Source organism: Danio rerio, chromosome 12, assembly GCF_049306965.1.
Source record: "Danio rerio strain Tuebingen ecotype United States chromosome 12, GRCz12tu, whole genome shotgun sequence".
Taxonomy (NCBI): domain Eukaryota; kingdom Metazoa; phylum Chordata; class Actinopteri; order Cypriniformes; family Danionidae; genus Danio; species Danio rerio.
This window is the reverse complement of record NC_133187.1, coordinates 3,412,561-3,430,000: the sequence shown is the minus strand read 5'-3', so window position 1 is coordinate 3,430,000 and position 17,440 is coordinate 3,412,561. Positions and strand designations below refer to the sequence as shown.

General features: G+C 36.4%; 1 protein-coding gene across 1 annotated transcript in view; it reads right to left on the bottom strand.

Annotated features, from left to right (window-relative positions):
- The window catches only part of rac3b (Rac family small GTPase 3b), a 17,915-nt gene extending 753 nt beyond the window's left edge, over nt 1–17,162 (bottom strand). Inside the window, 6 exon segments of the mRNA NM_001320406.1 lie at nt 1–2,922; nt 6,753–6,912; nt 7,026–7,088; nt 8,600–8,717; nt 13,501–13,572; nt 17,013–17,162. The exon segment at nt 1–2,922 is cut by the window's left edge and continues 753 nt beyond it. Coding sequence (NP_001307335.1) covers nt 2,792–2,922; nt 6,753–6,912; nt 7,026–7,088; nt 8,600–8,717; nt 13,501–13,572; nt 17,013–17,047 — 579 coding nt within the window. The 5' untranslated portion in view covers nt 17,048–17,162 and the 3' untranslated portion in view covers nt 1–2,791.
- Between the last annotated feature and the right edge of the window lie 278 nt (nt 17,163–17,440).

Here is a 17,440-nt window from a genome sequence, read left to right as displayed (position 1 = left end):
ACAAAATATCGAAAAAGCACACCCATTAAACTAATGCTTTGACTAATAACGTTGGTAATTCGTCAGTGAAAATAAGGGTGAAAAATGTTTGTTTTACTCAAACAAAAAGAAGACAGGTCCTCTGCGCAAATAATAACTATTAAATAACTATTAATGTAGCTTAATAATTATTAACAACGCATTATTGTTGACGAAAAATGACTAATCAAACTAAAAACAAACCATTTTTTGTTATAAAATGTTGTTGTATTGCACTGTTCATTAACGATACTAGTGCAGCAGAATTGTCAATTTTTGGTTTGCGTCAAGCCATTTTTGTCGACAAAATTAACAATGATTAATACAACATTCGTTCGAAGCTATGCACTTTTAATTAATGTTGGAACAAACACGTAATTATAAGAATTGTTTGTAGTAATGTAACTTAACATGCGCAAGTATCGTAACTTAACTATACATGCACGTGTTGTGATCCTCTCTTCTAATGAAGACTCCCCATTAGTGTTGATGAAAAATGACTAATCAAAAACATAAACAAACCATTATTTTTTTTTTATCCGCTGCATTGCGCTGTTCGTTCATTAGATGAGCGGATCAAATAACGCAAAATTTGGTCACGATACTAGCGCAGCAGAATTGTCAATTTTTGGTATACGTCAAGCCATTTTTGTCGATAAAATTAATATTAATTACTACAACATTCGTTCGAAGCTATGCACTTTTTAGTAATGTAAGAACAAACATGTAATTATAAGAATTGTTTGAAGTAATGTGACTAACCGTATCGTAACTTAACTATAAATGCACTTGTGATCCGCTCATCTAATGAAAGAACACCCCATTAGTGTTGACGAAAAATGACTAGTCAAAAACAATAACAAACCATTGTTTTTTGTTATATTCCGCTGCATTTCGCCGTTTATTCATTAGATAAGTGGATTAGATTGCGCAAAATTTGGTCACAATACTAGAATTGTCAATTTTCTTTTATCGATAAAAATAACAGTGGTTAAGACACTGTTTGTTTAAAGCTATGCAGTTTTTAGTAATGTTAGCACAAACGCGTAATTCTAAGAATTGTTCACAGAATGTTTAAAGTAACGTGACTTAGCATGTGCAAGTAACATAATTATGAGCATGCTCTGCTCGACTCATCTAATGAAAGACCACCCTAATAGTGTTGACGAAAATACTAGTCAAAAATATAAAAACAAATCATTATTTTTTGTTATAATCTGCTGCGTTGCTCTGTTTATTCATTAAATGACTGGATCAAAGCATACAAAATTTTGTCACAATAATAGCGCAGCAAACTTGTCAACTTTTAGTTTGTGTCTAGAAATTGTCGTTGATAAAATTAACAGCGATTAATACAATGTTTGTTTGAAGCTGTGCACTTAATAGTAATGTTAGAACAAACGCGTAATTATGAGAGTTGTTTGAAATAATTTGACCTAACGTGCGCAAGTAACGTAACTTAACTAAGAATGCACGCGCTGATCCGCTCATCTAATGCAACCCCCCCATAAGTGTTGACAAAAAAAAGAGTTGTCAATAACATAAAAACTTAAATTTTTTGTTATAATCCGCTGCATTGCGCTGTTCATTCATTAGATGAGCAGATCATAGTGTGCAAAATTCACAATGCAAGTCACGATAATAGCGCACCAAACTTGTTAAATTTTTTATGCTATTTTCGTAGACAAAATTAACATTGATTAATTCAAGTTCATTCAAAGCAATGCGCTTTTTAGTAATGTAAACACAAATGTGTAATTATAAGAATTTTTCACAGAATGTTTCTTTAAATGTTGCTATATTAAGAACATCCAGAAGTAACTGTCCATTATGTTTACAAATTTATCGAATGGAATGTTCAAAACCACATAAAAAAAATTGTAGTGCATCCAAAAATCACATACTACCCTAAAATATAGTGTGTCAAAAATAGTGTTTGAAAAACAGCAGGTGAGATTCTGAAGTACGCATTCCAACAGTATACTATCCCATGAGGCCAGGCGATAGAATTTATAAATGTAAATTTGAGTAAAGCAACGCAACTGACGCATATAGGTCATGTGATAATGACAACAAGGCGTATGTAGTATGTGCAAATTCCATTCATACTATATAGTACAAACTGTACTAAAGGTAGTGAAGTTCAAACTCAAATGTAGTACCTACAGGAATAGTATGCGATTTCGAATGCGATGTTTTGAACAATATTCGTTTTTTCGTAACTTACTCGAAACTTTACAAGAACATATTTTCATTGTGATTTTATCCCCTTCACGTCACTTTTCACAATCCAAACAGTTCCCAACATTGTGATCTCGTTTTACTTGTTATAGATATCAAATGTATCGCGAATGCTATTTCATGTTGACTTTAACGCCATCCAGCAATGCTAATACTGCGTATGGTTAGCTTTGTACAATAACCCCGACATTACTTTTCCACTCCTTAGACACGCTTCCTTCACGACACTAAGAAACACTTCCTCACAGTATGTCAACAATTACACCGCACCACTAAAACTTCTCATATAAACGATATGAAATGAAATATTACGTCTCTGGGCCGCGACAAAAACAACTGAAGCCATCTACCACAAGGTTTCCCTCCGCCAGGACGCGTCTAGCCAATGGTTCATATACATGTAATGTGCATTAGAACTTCATGGACGGCTGTCACCCAACCTGTGAGAGTAGTACAATATATTTTCCAAGAGGCTGATTAAAAATATTGTAGTTTGTGCGGAGGTGCCGGGAATTGTCGTCGCCTTTGTTACTCAGAAGAGAGTGCAGCGCTTGCCACGTTTTTTGACGGGCGGAGGGCAGAGGACGGCACGGATGGCCTCGTCAAATACAGTCTTTAGACCACGCTGAGTTAGAGCCGAGCACTCCAGATACTTCACAGCACCTGCAGCAGAAAGGCAAGAACACACAGTTGAAGTCAGAATTATTAGCTGCGCTGTATACATTGTTCTGTTCAATGAAAAGAAGATTTTTTTTTCAACACATTTCTGAAAATAAGAGTTTTAATTATTTCTTTTATCTTTGCCATGATGGCAGGACATAATATTCATTCATTCATTTTCTTGTCGGCTTAGTCCCTTTATTAATCCGGGGTTGCCACAGCGGAATGAACCACCAACTTATCCAGCAAGTTTTTACGCAGCGGATGCCCTTCCAGCCGCAACCCATCTCTGGGAAACATCCACACAAACATTCACACACACACACACTCATACACTACGGACAATTTAGCCTACCCAATTCACCTGTACCGCATGTCTTTGGACTGTGAGGGAAACCGGAGCACCCGGAGGAAACCCACGCAAAGGCAGGGAGAACATGCAAACTCCACACAGAAACGCCTACTACCTACTGCGCCACTGCCTCGCCAGGACAAAATATTTTACTGGATATTTTTCAAGACACTAGTATTCAGCTTAAAGTGACATTTAAAGGCTTAATTAGGTTAAAGTTAGTGTAATTAGGCAAGTCATTGTATAACAGTGATTTGGTCTGTAGACTATACATAACAATTATTGCTTAAGGGGGCAAATAATATTATTATGAGCCCCCTAATTATTATTTATTATACAGGGTGGGCCATTTATATGGATACACCTTAATAAAATGGGAATGATTGGTGATATTAACGTCCTGTTTGTGGCACATTAGTATATGTGAGGGGCAGGGCCGGAGCAAGCTGAACTGCCGCTCTAGGCAGAGGACGATCATGCCACCCTCAACCCCAATGTGAAAACGAAGGTGACCGGTTATGAAAATGAAGTGAGGTGTCGCAGACCTTTTTTCTGCCGCCCTATGCGCAGATATAACTGAGGACGCGCGGGTGCTGAAGGAGGGAGGGAACACCGTGCTCTCTATTCTGCCGCCCTATGCGCGGATGTAACCGAAGACACACGGGTGCTGATGGAGGTGTCGCTGACGCCACCCTCTCTATTCTGTCATCTATGCGTGAATATATCCGAGGACGCGGGTGGTGAGGGAGGTGTCGCGGACATAACTGAGGATGCAGGTGGTAAGGGAGGTATCGCGGATGCTGCCCTCTCTATACTGCCGCCCTAGGCGGCCGCCTAGGTCGCCTTAATGGATGCGCCGGCCCTGGTGAGGGGGCAAACTTTTCAAGATGGGTGGTGGCCATTTTGAAGTCTGCCTTTCCTGATCCAACTGTTTTTTTCAATAGGAAGAGGGTCATGTGACACATCAAACTTATTGGGAATTTCACAAGAAAAACAACGGTGTGCTTAGTTTTAACATAACTGACCACTTATAAAATGTGATCAATATGCTGCCCATTGTGTTGGATTGTCAATGCAATTCTCTACTCCCACTCTTCACACACTAAAATACGCGTCCAAATTTAGGTGGGCCAAGCTTGTTGACACGGGGACTGGTGGAAGAGTGCTCTTCTAATTAAATTTGATACGGCACGTTAAATGGAGAGAAAACAACCCTCCGAATTTCGCGACGCAAATGTGTCATTAAGTTTGACATGTTACACGCAACCTTTGTAAAGCATCTGCTTCACGTTGCTGTGTCAGAATCCATGCTTGTAAAATACGCTTTAGAGCGCTTAGTTTAAGGAAATTTGATGAACGCGATCATACGTGTTGATCTGAAGAGAGTCGCGTCGCTCTCGCTCACCGAATGCGCTGTACTGCGTGCGTCGCCTGTCCGTATTCCTCAAAGTTGTTTACAATGAAATATTTAGAGATGGTGTGACAACGTGTACCTATGTGTGCCTTTGATGCACCCTTTGATGCTTCTTACGTCCTTGTCGCAGCATCAGTGGCACCGAAATTAGGCACCGAAATTCATATGCTGATTTGATCTGGTACATACCGGTTACAAAGGGTACCAGTGCTATAATGGCACCGGGTTTCGGTACCCAACCCTACTTTTTACTTGTACTTTGAGTAATATTTACAGCAGATACTTTTACTCTACACTACGTTTTTGGGCAAGTAATAGTACTTCTACCCAAGTTTGATTTAAAAAAAAATAAGAATTGCTTTAATTCTAGCTGAAATAAAACAAATAAGACTTTCTCTAGAAGAAAGAATTATATAGGATATACTGTGAAAAATTCCTGAATCTGTTCAACATCATTTGGGAAATATTTAAAAAAGAAATTCTCAGACTCTGAGAAAACCAAGAAAGTCTCGGGCTACAGACTAATGCCACCAAGAGCCCTTCTCTAGCAGCTGACGGTGGCTCTCTTAGGAAAAGCCATGTTGCTTTCCGAACATCTTTCTCCTCCCCCATGTGTCCAGCAGAAAGACAATGGCCATCTTTGTGTGTCCTACTCCACTCCAGCATATGACGGCATAACCAGCGGCCCACTAACTCATTATACAAACACGCCTGCGCTAGCGGATGGACATTTGTTCCTGTGGCCGTTCATAAATCACATTTTTGAATCTGTTTAGTCAATCTCCAGGCTGGCAGGAGCATTATTAGCCTAGCTGAGCGTTAATAATTGAATCAGATTAGACCATTAGCGTTTTGCTCAAACATATCAAAACAAAAAGTTTTGATCATTTTGCCTACATCTAAAGCTTGACTCTTCTGTAGTTACGTCATTTACTAAGACCAACGCAAAATGAAAAGTTGTATTTTCTAGGCTGTTAAAGTTAGGAACTATACTCTCATTCTGGCGTAATAATCAAAGAGCTTTGCTGCTGTACCATGACTGCAGCAGGAGCAATAATATTACACAGTGCTATTACTCAGGCCCCGTTTACACTAGTGCGTTTAGTTTTAAAACGGTGTTTTAGATCAAAAACGATCCGCGTCCACACTAGCGTTTCACCTAGCGTTTCTGAACATATGTCTGTTCACACTACGCCACCGAAAACGTAGATCACGTGACTATTCGCACACTCTGGGTATGCGCGTTCTAGTATAAACAGAAGCATGCGTCTCACTCTGCATTTGGTTATTGTTGAACAATGAACGCGATGGCAAAGAAAGCAAGAGAGGTATTTTTGTGGACAGACGATGAGGTCGAGTTGTTACTAAACGTAACAAATGAATAACTGCACAATGGCGCCTAAAACAGACAATAGTGCAAACAACGCTCCCATTTCTGTGTCCATGTTGTTGTTTACAGTGAAGGCTGGTCTGCTGTCTTCCAGTAGCGTTAAAGCCATGTGTTATAGTCATGTGATAGGGCCTTGACAAATAAGGGAAGGATACGCAATGACACAAAAGCCCCAATCAGGTAGCAAATCTCTGCAGCCCCGCCTCCGTTTTCAGATGTCTCCGTTTTCCCTCATCCACACTGAGACGGAGCAGCAGCGTTTCAGAATGAAAACAGCCTCTTCAGCGTTTCCAAAACTCTCCGTTTTTGGCGCTCGAAAACTCCGGCGTATTGTGGATGGATGGCGTAACCGTATCAAAACTTATGTGTTTTTTAAACTAAAACGCATTAGTGTAAACGGGGCCTTAGTTACCCAGCTGAGGACTTTATTCAGGCATTGTCTTAGTACACAATGTAACTACAGAAGAGTTACAGAGAATATGATCAAAACTCCCTTTTTGAGCGAGATGCTAATGGTCTAATCCGATTCAATGATCTATGCTAAGCTAAGCTAAAAGTGCTCTAGGCAGACTTAAAAATCGGCTGATTGGATTCAAAAGTAGTAAAAGTTGTAGGGAAGCTGTAAAATAACAAGGGAACAGGGAAGAGGTGGAACAAAAAACAAAGCATCTACGCACCGATCTCGCGGGCCATCGCCAGGCCTTGTGGGTAAGTGATGGGCGATAGTTTTTTGTCCCGCAGCCTCTCGATGGTGTCCTTATCATCTCGCAGATCCAGTTTGGTGCCCACCAGGATGATGGGTGTGTTGGGACAGTGATGCCGCACCTCTGGGTACCACTGCAGCACAGAACATCACTCTCAATGTCATGTGTTTGTGAATCAGAGGAATGCGCGTTTTTTTTGCATGCCGTTCTCTGAAAAAACAAAACAAACAACAAAAAAACACCAACCTTTGCACGGACGTTCTCAAAGGACGCAGGGCTCACCAAGGAAAAGCATATTAAAAACACATCCTGTAGAGAAAGCAGAAGGAAGATGAGTTGAGTTGTTTTAAATGACATTTGCAAGCCTAGTTTCATTTTTTTACCCACTATCTGTGCAGAGATGAGAGTCCTTTAAGCATCACTGAGATACCGTTCATTATATTTATAGCAGAATCTCTGGGATGCTTAACTCTCGTTTCTGCACAAAAAGAGGATAAAAGAAATGAAATTAGCATTGCAAATTATTTTTCATTTGGTCATTTTTAAATTTTTGGCCATTTACTTTTTAATAATTTGTAAATTATTTATAGTTTTTTTGGTAAAACTAAATTAAGCTAAAAATTATATACAGTACATCAATATTTGGTGAAATAACCCTGATTTTTAGTCTCAAAAAATTATAATAATTTGATATTCTTAACAACTGTCATTTCATTAAACAAATCTCTAAATGAAACTGTTGATATTTTAGATTTTTCATTAGCTCTCTCTCTCTCACACACACACACACACACACAATTATTAGCCTTCTTAATTAATACGTGAGATATTAACAGAGATTTTTCAACACATTTTGAAACAATCGTTTTAATAACTCATTTATTTTGTATTTGTCATGATCACAGTTCATAATATTTCACTGGATGTTTTTCAGGATACAAGTATTCAGCTTAATGTTCAATTTAAAGGCTTAACTAACTTAATTAAGGTTAATTATGCAAGTTAGTTCAATTGTTCAAGTCAATGTATAACAGTGGTTTGTTCTGTAGCCAATCGAAAAGAAAATAAATAATAAGGGGGCTAATAATAATAATATATATATATATATATATATATATATATATATATATATATATATATATATTGTCCATAGATTTTATATTTTATTTTATTCCAAACAAAGTAAAAGATACACATATTAACACTAGCATATACAGTACTGTACATAAAGTGTCTCTACAGTGTAAATCTGCTCTCGTATTTTTTTAATAAATTTTAAATTTTTATTTATTTAATTTAATAAATAGATCAAATAAATATAAACATTCATTGAATGTTTCAATGAGTAAGTGTCACATTTCATATTTGCTCTTGAACGTGTCTGCAATCGAATAATCCATTTTAGTCTATAAATTATTTTTTATTCAGACAAATTGTGTGCAGGGCGGCATAGTGGCTCAGTGGTTAGCACTGTCACCTCGCAGCAAGAAGATCGCTGGTTTGAGTCCCGGCTGGGCCAGTAGTCATTCCTGTGTAGAGTTTGCATGTTCTCCTTGTGTTGGTGTGGGTTTCCTCCGGGTGCTCCGGTTTCCCCCACAGTCCAAACAACTGCACTATAGGGGAATTGGATTAACTAAATCGGCCATAGTGTATAAGTGTGTGAATGTGAGAGTGTATGGGTGTTTCTCAGCTCTGGTTGCAGCTGGAAGGGCATCCGCTGCGTTATACAGGAATAGTTGGCGGTTCATTCCGCAGTGGCGACCCCTGATATATAAGGGATTAAGCCCAAGAAAAATGAATGAATGTGTTCAATCACGCACCGTCTGCGGGTATGAGAGTGGACGGAGGCGGTCATAATCCTCCTGTCCTGCTGTATCCCATAAGCCAAGGTTGACTGGTTTACCATCCACCATCACATTGGCAGAATAGTTGTCAAATCTGAAAACAAAAAGCATATTCACTTAATGAAACATTTAAAGAGGACCTATTAAGCCCCTTTTTACAAGATACTTAATAAGTCTCTGATGTCACTATAGTGTGTGTGTGTGTGTGTGTGTGTGTGTGTTTGTGTGAAGTTTCAGCTCCAAAATACCACACAAATATTGTTTATAACTCTTTAAAGTTGCCCCCTTTTAGGCTTTGATCCTAATTGTGTCGTTTTGGTGACTGTCGCTTTAAATTCAAATGAGATTGTGCTCTCTTCAAAAGAGGGCGGAGTTCAGATGCCTATGTGTCAGCATAGTGGCAGATTCAAAACAGGACTAACACCATGTAAAAATGTGAATAGTCGCTGACATAATCTTCAGCAGGTAAAAGCTCAAATGGTGGACGGCTGCTTCTCACGCAGGGCTGTTTATGCTAATGAGGGAGAGATGGTCACTAGTGGGCGGGGCTTTCCCCCTCTGACGACACGTACAAAGGGAGAATGTCTATCAAGTGTGATTATAAACAATAGAATGAATTCATTTTTATCATTAGCTGGTTATATTCACACACAACTGTGCTTAAACTCCTTATAAAAGTGATTTTTGCATATTAGGTTCTCTTTAAAACAAGATAAAATGCATCAATCATCATTAAAGATTTTATTCCAAGCCATTAACCGTTCCTGAATGCTCATTTATCTTGAAGATAACGGAGGCAATTACCCAGAAATAGTCATCGTTATTTCTATAGCGCTTTTACAATGCAGATTGTGTCAAGACAGCTTCACACAGATGAAGAAAATAAGAGTAAAACATTCCAGAAATTACAAAAACATTCCAAAATGTCACCGAGAAACATGGCATCACATGTTTGGAATATTTCCTCTTCAAGGCATCACTTATAGTTCATTAGCTCTTTAGAATGGTCGGCTAATTGTCTTATTGTAATGTAAATCACTGCTGTCGCACGCTCTTCAACAGGCCTCAGATCAGCAGTAGATCACTACAAACACAGCTAATAAATGCTGACTATATAAAAACAGAAATGAACTTCTATTCTGTAGAATTAATGATTTATTTAATTTATAAGGGCCATGTCAAAACTGTTGAAATTGTTAATAAAAAAATAAATTAATTTAAACCAAATAAAGCCTAGTATATTATTTTATTATCTAAGGCTTTTACATGATAAACATTATAAACTATTTGCTGAATAAAATAAAATAAAAACTTTGTACATAATCCACTATATGCCATCCGACCTTTAGCTAGTAAAAAAAAAGGTTAAATTTTTTTTTTGTGTGAATTTTTTTAATGTTTTTAAAGCGCAAACATAAGAATCACTTTTATATTGATAAGAAAATCTCACAATGAATACATTCTGGACTGATCCAACTTAGGTTTACTTTAATACACATATAATATTAAAAAAAACATCTTAAAATGTACAGTGCTCAGCATAAACGAGTACACAGCTTACAGCCCTCTTTTAAAAGAACATTTTAAACATACATATTTGATACAATAACATATGTGTGCACGTATATTAGACAAGTCAGTAGTGAAGAAAAAACTGTAAATAATCCAACAACAACAAAAAAAATGAATATGTTGGGGAAAAATATGAAATGGTTATTAAAAAAGAAAAATCAAGAGAACCATAAAGAATATAATACTTATTTGAAATTTTGTAGTTTTTTTTTTTTTTTTGCAACACCTCATTTGAAATTAAATAGGAATCTTTCTATTCCTAAAGATGTTCATTGACTAAACTCTTATTTTAATAAATATAACTGTTCAATAAAACTGTTTTTAATGCACAAAACATTTGATCTATATTCTTTGAGAAAAAATATGCATTTTCAAAAGATGTGTACAAAAGTGTACTCATTAATTTGAATTTTTAAAAAAATTCATTCATTCATTAATTCATTTTCCTTTGGCTCAGTCACTTTATTCATCGGGTCACCACAGCGGAAAGAACCACCAACTATTGCAGCATATGTTTTACACAGCGGATGCCCTACCAGCTGAAAGGCGGTATTGGGAAACACCCATACACTCTCATGTTCACACTCGTACACTAAGGCCAATTTAGTTTAATGTATTAATTACGACACTAAAACTTTTTAATCGTATATATTTTTTTATTACAACATATAATTGAGGATATAGAGAGACGCCGCTAACATTTATATGCGTTTTCTGTAAGTGATCTGTTTAAACATCACATTAATGTACATTATTACAAGCTGTTAAATTTATACACTTCATACTGCAAATATAAGCAGATTTTAGCGCCTTTAGATTAAATTGAGCTGTTTTTCCTCCGTATGCTTACTATATGATCCAAAAAAAAAAAAAGTCTGATGAATCAAAATTTACCCAGAATATAAGACACAAATCCATTTTTTCTGGTTTATCATAAATTTTCCACATTTTTTCTCTAAATTAAATATTAAAATTATGCAGAGACTACTTGGAAATTATGTTTCTCTGTATTTACAATGTTAAAGGTTTATTCTGCAAACTACTAATGACATTTCTTTCTAATTATTGTATAAAAAATGTCATTTAGAGCATAAAATGACAATTATTCACAATGAGATACCACATTTATACACTTTCATTTTCATGTTTAGACAACACAAAACCAATATTTCAACCAAAGAAACCAGCATTAAGCATCCTTACTCAAACCCATACCTAATAAATCCAGACCAGGGCTCAACAATAAGGACTGCCCGGTGGCCCAGGGCCAGCGTGAGAGATGCTTTGGACAGTAGACAGGATCATTACTGGCCCGATTGGGACAGTGCTGCCTTATCACTAACATTTAATTTGTCTTCGACTATTTTTCAATTGCGTGCATTTTAAGTTTGTGCTTTTAAGTCTTTAAACACTACCTTCTCTGTGATGTCGTAAACACCATATTGCTTTCTGGTTCCTCTTATCTGATTTGATGTTTTGAGCAAGCTATTTTTTTCAGTAACCTGGTAACAACCAGTACAGCGAAGAAATGGCAACATGGCAGCAACATCAAATTATAAGGCTAAAAGAAAATGTCTGTTTCTAACATCTTGGAAGCAAACATTTTCTGTGTGAACATCGCAACAAAAAAAATGAAGTGATGTTTTGCACAGTTTGCCGTCAGTTTGACAAGTCAGCCTACCTTTTGTTAAATAATTTCGAACCGCAATAAAATACCTCCACATTTTCCATACTGCTCTTTTTGTTTGCATTACACTTTTATTAACAATTTTTTTTAAGTATTGAAATTCTAGATTCACAGACTTTTTTTTAGACACATTATTTAAAATATGCGGCTAAAACATAGCTATTAACTTCCCCTTTTTTTTTTTTTTGGAGGGGCCAGTAAAAATTTTGGCAGGGCAAGTAAAAATCTGAACCACTTGCCCAATTGGACCAGTAGAAAAAATGCTTAGCGTTGAACCCTGCAGACAATTTTAAGTGTTCTCTTAATTTTGCATCAAATGTACAGTTGAAACCAGAAGTTTACATACACTCTAAAAAAAGGAACATAACCATGTTTTATTAAATGTCTGATAGTAAATCATACTAAACATTTACTATTTTAGGTCCTTCAGGATTACCTAAATCATTTACATTTGCTAAATGCCAGAATAATGACATATTTTCTTTATTAATATCTAGACAGTCAGAAGTTTACTCACATTTCCTTGGTATTTTTTAGCTTTGCTTTTAAACTGTATATCTTTGGTCAAATGTTTTGGGTCTCCTTCCACAAGCTTCTCACAATAGTTTGCAGGAATTCTGGTCCATTCCTCCTGACAGAATTGGTGTAACTGAGTCAGATTAGTCTTGCTCAGTCAAGCTTTTTCAACTCTGCCCACAAACTTTCTATAGGATTGACATCAGGGCTTTGTGATGGCCACTCCAAAACATTCACTCTGTGTTCCTTAAAGCACATTTGAACTAATTTGGCAGTATGCTTAGGCTCATGGTCTGTTTGGAAGACCCATTTGTGGCCAAGTTTTAATTTCCTGGCTGATGTCTTGAGATGTTGCTTCAGTATTTCTCCATAATGTTCTTTCTTCATGATGCCATCTATGCTGTGAAGTGGACCAGTCCCTCCTGCAGCAAAACAGCCCCACAACATGATGCTGCCGCCCCCATACTTCACAGTTGGGATGGTGTTCCTAGGCTTGTAAGCTTTCTCCTTTGTCCTCCAAATGTAACACTGGTCATTACGGCCAAACAGTTCAATCTTAGTTCCATCAGACCACAGGACATGACTTTAAACATTGGTCTTTTTTTCCCCCAGAGTAATTTAGCAAATTGTAATCTGGCTTTGTTGTTGATTGTGGCTTGTTGATTTTCCCATGTTGTCACACAAGGAAGCAGTGTGTGTTTGAGGTTTTCCTTAAATACTGTTCTACAGTTGTGCCTCCAATAAACTCAAATGTTGTCGATTAGCCAATTAGAAACTTCCAAAATCTTGACATCATCATCTGAGCTTTATCAGAGGCAGAATAATCTTATTGTATATAAACATTGCCTTTTAAAAAGTTATAACAATTTCTCAACAAATCTCCCTCTTATTATTCTGCTATTAAGCAGAACAGAAACACATTTGATAATCCTGACTTACCTAAAAGAGAAAAGGTTTTGTCACATTAACATTTGACCTTTTTTAAAATAGTTATTTATGCAGTGTATGTAAACTTCTGCTTTCAACTGTATATATAAAAATGGCATGTCAGTTTTAAAACAAATTACCAACAGATGCATTGCACACTACTTAGTGTACTTACACTGTAGGGATGTACTCGCCGGGGAAGGCATTTGTGGTGTAGCTGATCAGCAGGCAGGTTTTACCCACCGCCCTGGAGAAAAGCACAACAAAAACAGGTATTTCTGAGATACATTAGCACATTTCTAAACTAGCAAATAGCAAGAAAATAAAAGAACGCAACCATCACATTATTGGGGGAGTTCAGGGGAGAATTGACCCCATAATTAATGACTGATCCTACGTGAAGGACGTCAAAACAACATGTATGGGGGTGATCTGTATTTTAAATAATAATATTTATAATTAAAATAATAAATAATATAAATGTACATTTGACCACCCCTATAACGGCTCATACCATTCTGAATTAATAATCGCGCCAATCAATCGGTCACGGTGAGGAAAAAATTTATCCAAACAGTCTGAAATCCCAACCGAGCACAGATGGATATAAGTGTTCATAAGACACTTGTCTTGTAAATTATGACTTGATTTCTACATACAGCCTAAATGTGAAGTAAAATTTGACGCATAGTTTGCATGATTTGTATACATACAGACCTACAAAAACGTCTAAAATGGCTAATCAGAGGATACTGTATGTTGGAATACACTAAATATCCCTCAAAACACTGAAAACTTAAATATGTTTGATTAATAAATTATATGCCATTTAAATAAATACATACATTTGATTCACTGAAGCATGTGGTACCCAGATTAACGTTAAATGAAAATGTTGACCCCCCCACATCGTCAATATAGTTCGCTCCCTGCAGTATATCATGAATAAGGTTGCATCATGTCAAAGTAGTTACTGCTGCTTGTGTGCTCTTTCTGTGAGTGTTAGTATGTCAAATATAGTGACAGACTCTGTCCCAGATTCACACACTTGCTCGAGGCAAACACACACTTTACCAATGAAACGAGCGCCGAGAGCTCGCCGGACGCGGGGATTCGTTGTTTTGAGTCGAATGAAGCGATTCGACTCATGAAGTGATTCGCGAATCAAAACCTGACTGATTCATTGAAGCGAGACAGGTATTATTTCGTAATTGAGCACAATAGCTAGACATTTAAATGAATTTAATTCAGGTTGAAAAGAAAACAGACACTGAAATGCTGCTACAAACACTATGAAGTGTGTTGATGGATGAATTTAGAATTTAAATTAAATTTTAATTAGATGAATTTAGGAATTAACAATGTGTTTCAAATCAACTTGCGCACAATTCTTTATCAACAAAAATAAATGGGAATTCTCAAAAAACAACAGCAACATACTTTTCATTTTAAGATGCACGTTAAATACATTAACAGAAATACAATATAACAAGAAAAGCTCTCCTTAAAGTGACAGCTCACCCAAAATAAAACAAATTCTCCCTGTTTACTTGCCCTTAAGTGGTTTCAAACTGACTTTATCATGTTAAACGCAAAAGAAGATACTCTGAAGACAGCTGAAAACCTTTAACCATTGACTTTTATAGTAGGAGAAACCCGTGGAAGTCAATGGTTACAGGTTTCCAGCTTACTTCCAAGTATCTTCTGTGTTATACAGAAAGGCATACAGGTTTGAAACAAGTAAATGATGACAGAAATTTCTTTTTTGGGTGAACTGTCACTTTAAATCTGGCTTACAAGATGCAGTGCACAAATTGTGTTATCTGATTATCAACATACTGATTAACAGTCTTTTTTATAACAAGATAAAACATACAAGTGTTTATTGTTAAAGGAATCAAAATTATTATAAGTATGAATTATATAATTGTTCATAAACGAGTTTAAGTGACGGGAAAGTCGGTAACGTCTAGATGGGATTCTGCTGCAGGATGCATCAATATATTATCATTTTTGAGACACTGTACAACAATAATTAATATTTTTACATTACTGTAAGAGTAAAGGTTGGGGTAGATGTTAATAAAATACTATTTAATGGGTGATTAAATAAATAATATGAATAATATTCTGTATAATTACTGTTTTTACATTAGTGTGAGGGCTAGAATTGGGGTTGATGTAAATAAAATACAATTTAATTGGTAATTTAATAAATAAAATCAACAATATTCTGTATAATTATTGTTTTTACTTTAGTGTAAGGGATAGGGGTTGGGGTAGATGTTAATAAAACATAAATTAATGGGTGATTCCATAGGTAATATAAATAATACTCGGTATAATTAGTGTTTTTACATTACTGCGGGTGCTAGGGTTTGGGTAGACATTAATAAAATACTATTTAAATGAAATAAAATACTTAAAATACTCATTAAAATACAATTTAATGGGTGATTGAATAAAAAATCTGAATAATACTCATAAATACTGTCTTTACATTACTGTGAGGGCTAGGGATGGGGTAGATGTAAATAAAATACAATATAATGGGTAATTTAATAGATAATATCAATAGTACTCTGTATAATTACTGTCTTTACATTAGTCTGAGGGATAGGGTAGATGTTAATAAAAGACAATTTAAAGGGTGATTGAATAAAAAATATGAATAATACTCCGTATAAATAAGTGTTTTACATTACTGTGAGGGCTAGAGTTGGGGTAGACATTATTAAAATACAATATAATGCATAATTAAATAAATAATATCAATAATACTTGGTAAAATGACTGTTTTTAAATTAGAGATGCTTAGGTTCAGAGTTGGAGTAGGGGTAGATGTTAATAAAATACAATTAATGTGTAATTTAATGAATAGTATTAATAACACACGGTACAATTACTGTTTTTACATTAGTATAAGAGCTAAGGTTGGGATAGACGTCATTAAAATACAATTTATTGAGTAATTGAATAAATAATACAAGGTATTATTACTGTTTTTACATTAGTGTGAGGACTAGAGTAGGAATAAATTTTAATAAAATACAATTTAATGAGTAATTTAATAGATAATATGAATAATACTCGGTATAATTATGGTTTTTACATTAATGTGAGGGGCTAGGGTGGTTCTTAAGGCGATTCTTCAAACGAACCGACTCCTGGAACGACTCGGACTTGGCATCGCTAGACAGCGGGGGAAACTCTCGCTCACGTGCATGCGCTCCACACACTTCTTGGTCGCGCGCGAAAGAGGGAGTGGTGACCATAATAACCATAGCTGTTCTGCTTCAGGCTTTTGCCATTCAACATGGGTCAGTAGTACAACACCCTGCTAAACACACTCCATGGCTACAGTCAACAAAAAAACACACATTTGCGTTTAAAGCACGAGCATTTGCTGTCTATTACAAGCCGCACGTGCATTAAAATGCATTACGATGACGTTACACGACTGTTAATTTCTCACGCCCATTATAATATAACATATATACAGATCCTGATATTATTTCCGTTTTAAATGCGTTCTGCATTCATGCTTAAAATCAAATGCAGGTTATTGTGTTGAGCAAACGATAAAATGCAAAGGCCAGAAGTAGGCTTGAATGCATTGCAATAGCACACACAGGCTTTCCAAGGATGCTTCTCTCCATCAGCCCTCCCCAAAAAAACACTACTCACCCGTCGCCGACCACCACGCATTTAATCGCTTGCATTTGTGGAGAGGCAGGTTGCTTCGCTTCACCGGCGTAAATGTGTTATATTGTGACACGGCTCCTCTTAACCCGAGAAATGAGAGATATCTGCAAAAATACGGTCACTGCCCTCTTTGCAGCAGCGGTTTTGACAGCGAAGCTTTCCGAGACTCGCCGGAAAAAGCCGAGCAGATTTAAAGGGACAGGAGCGCAAACAGCGTCGAGTCATTGGCTGCGTTCCAGTGCGATTTTGTATGCCCTTCACTCGCTAAATTTCATTTATTCGTTTATTTTAGTAACATTTGCTCAATAACACATGAGATAAGAACCACAAACAAAGAGCCAAGGGTCGGGAATGTCAAACAACACAACAACAGTGAGCACATTCGCGAACTAGAGAGAGAAATTAAAAAT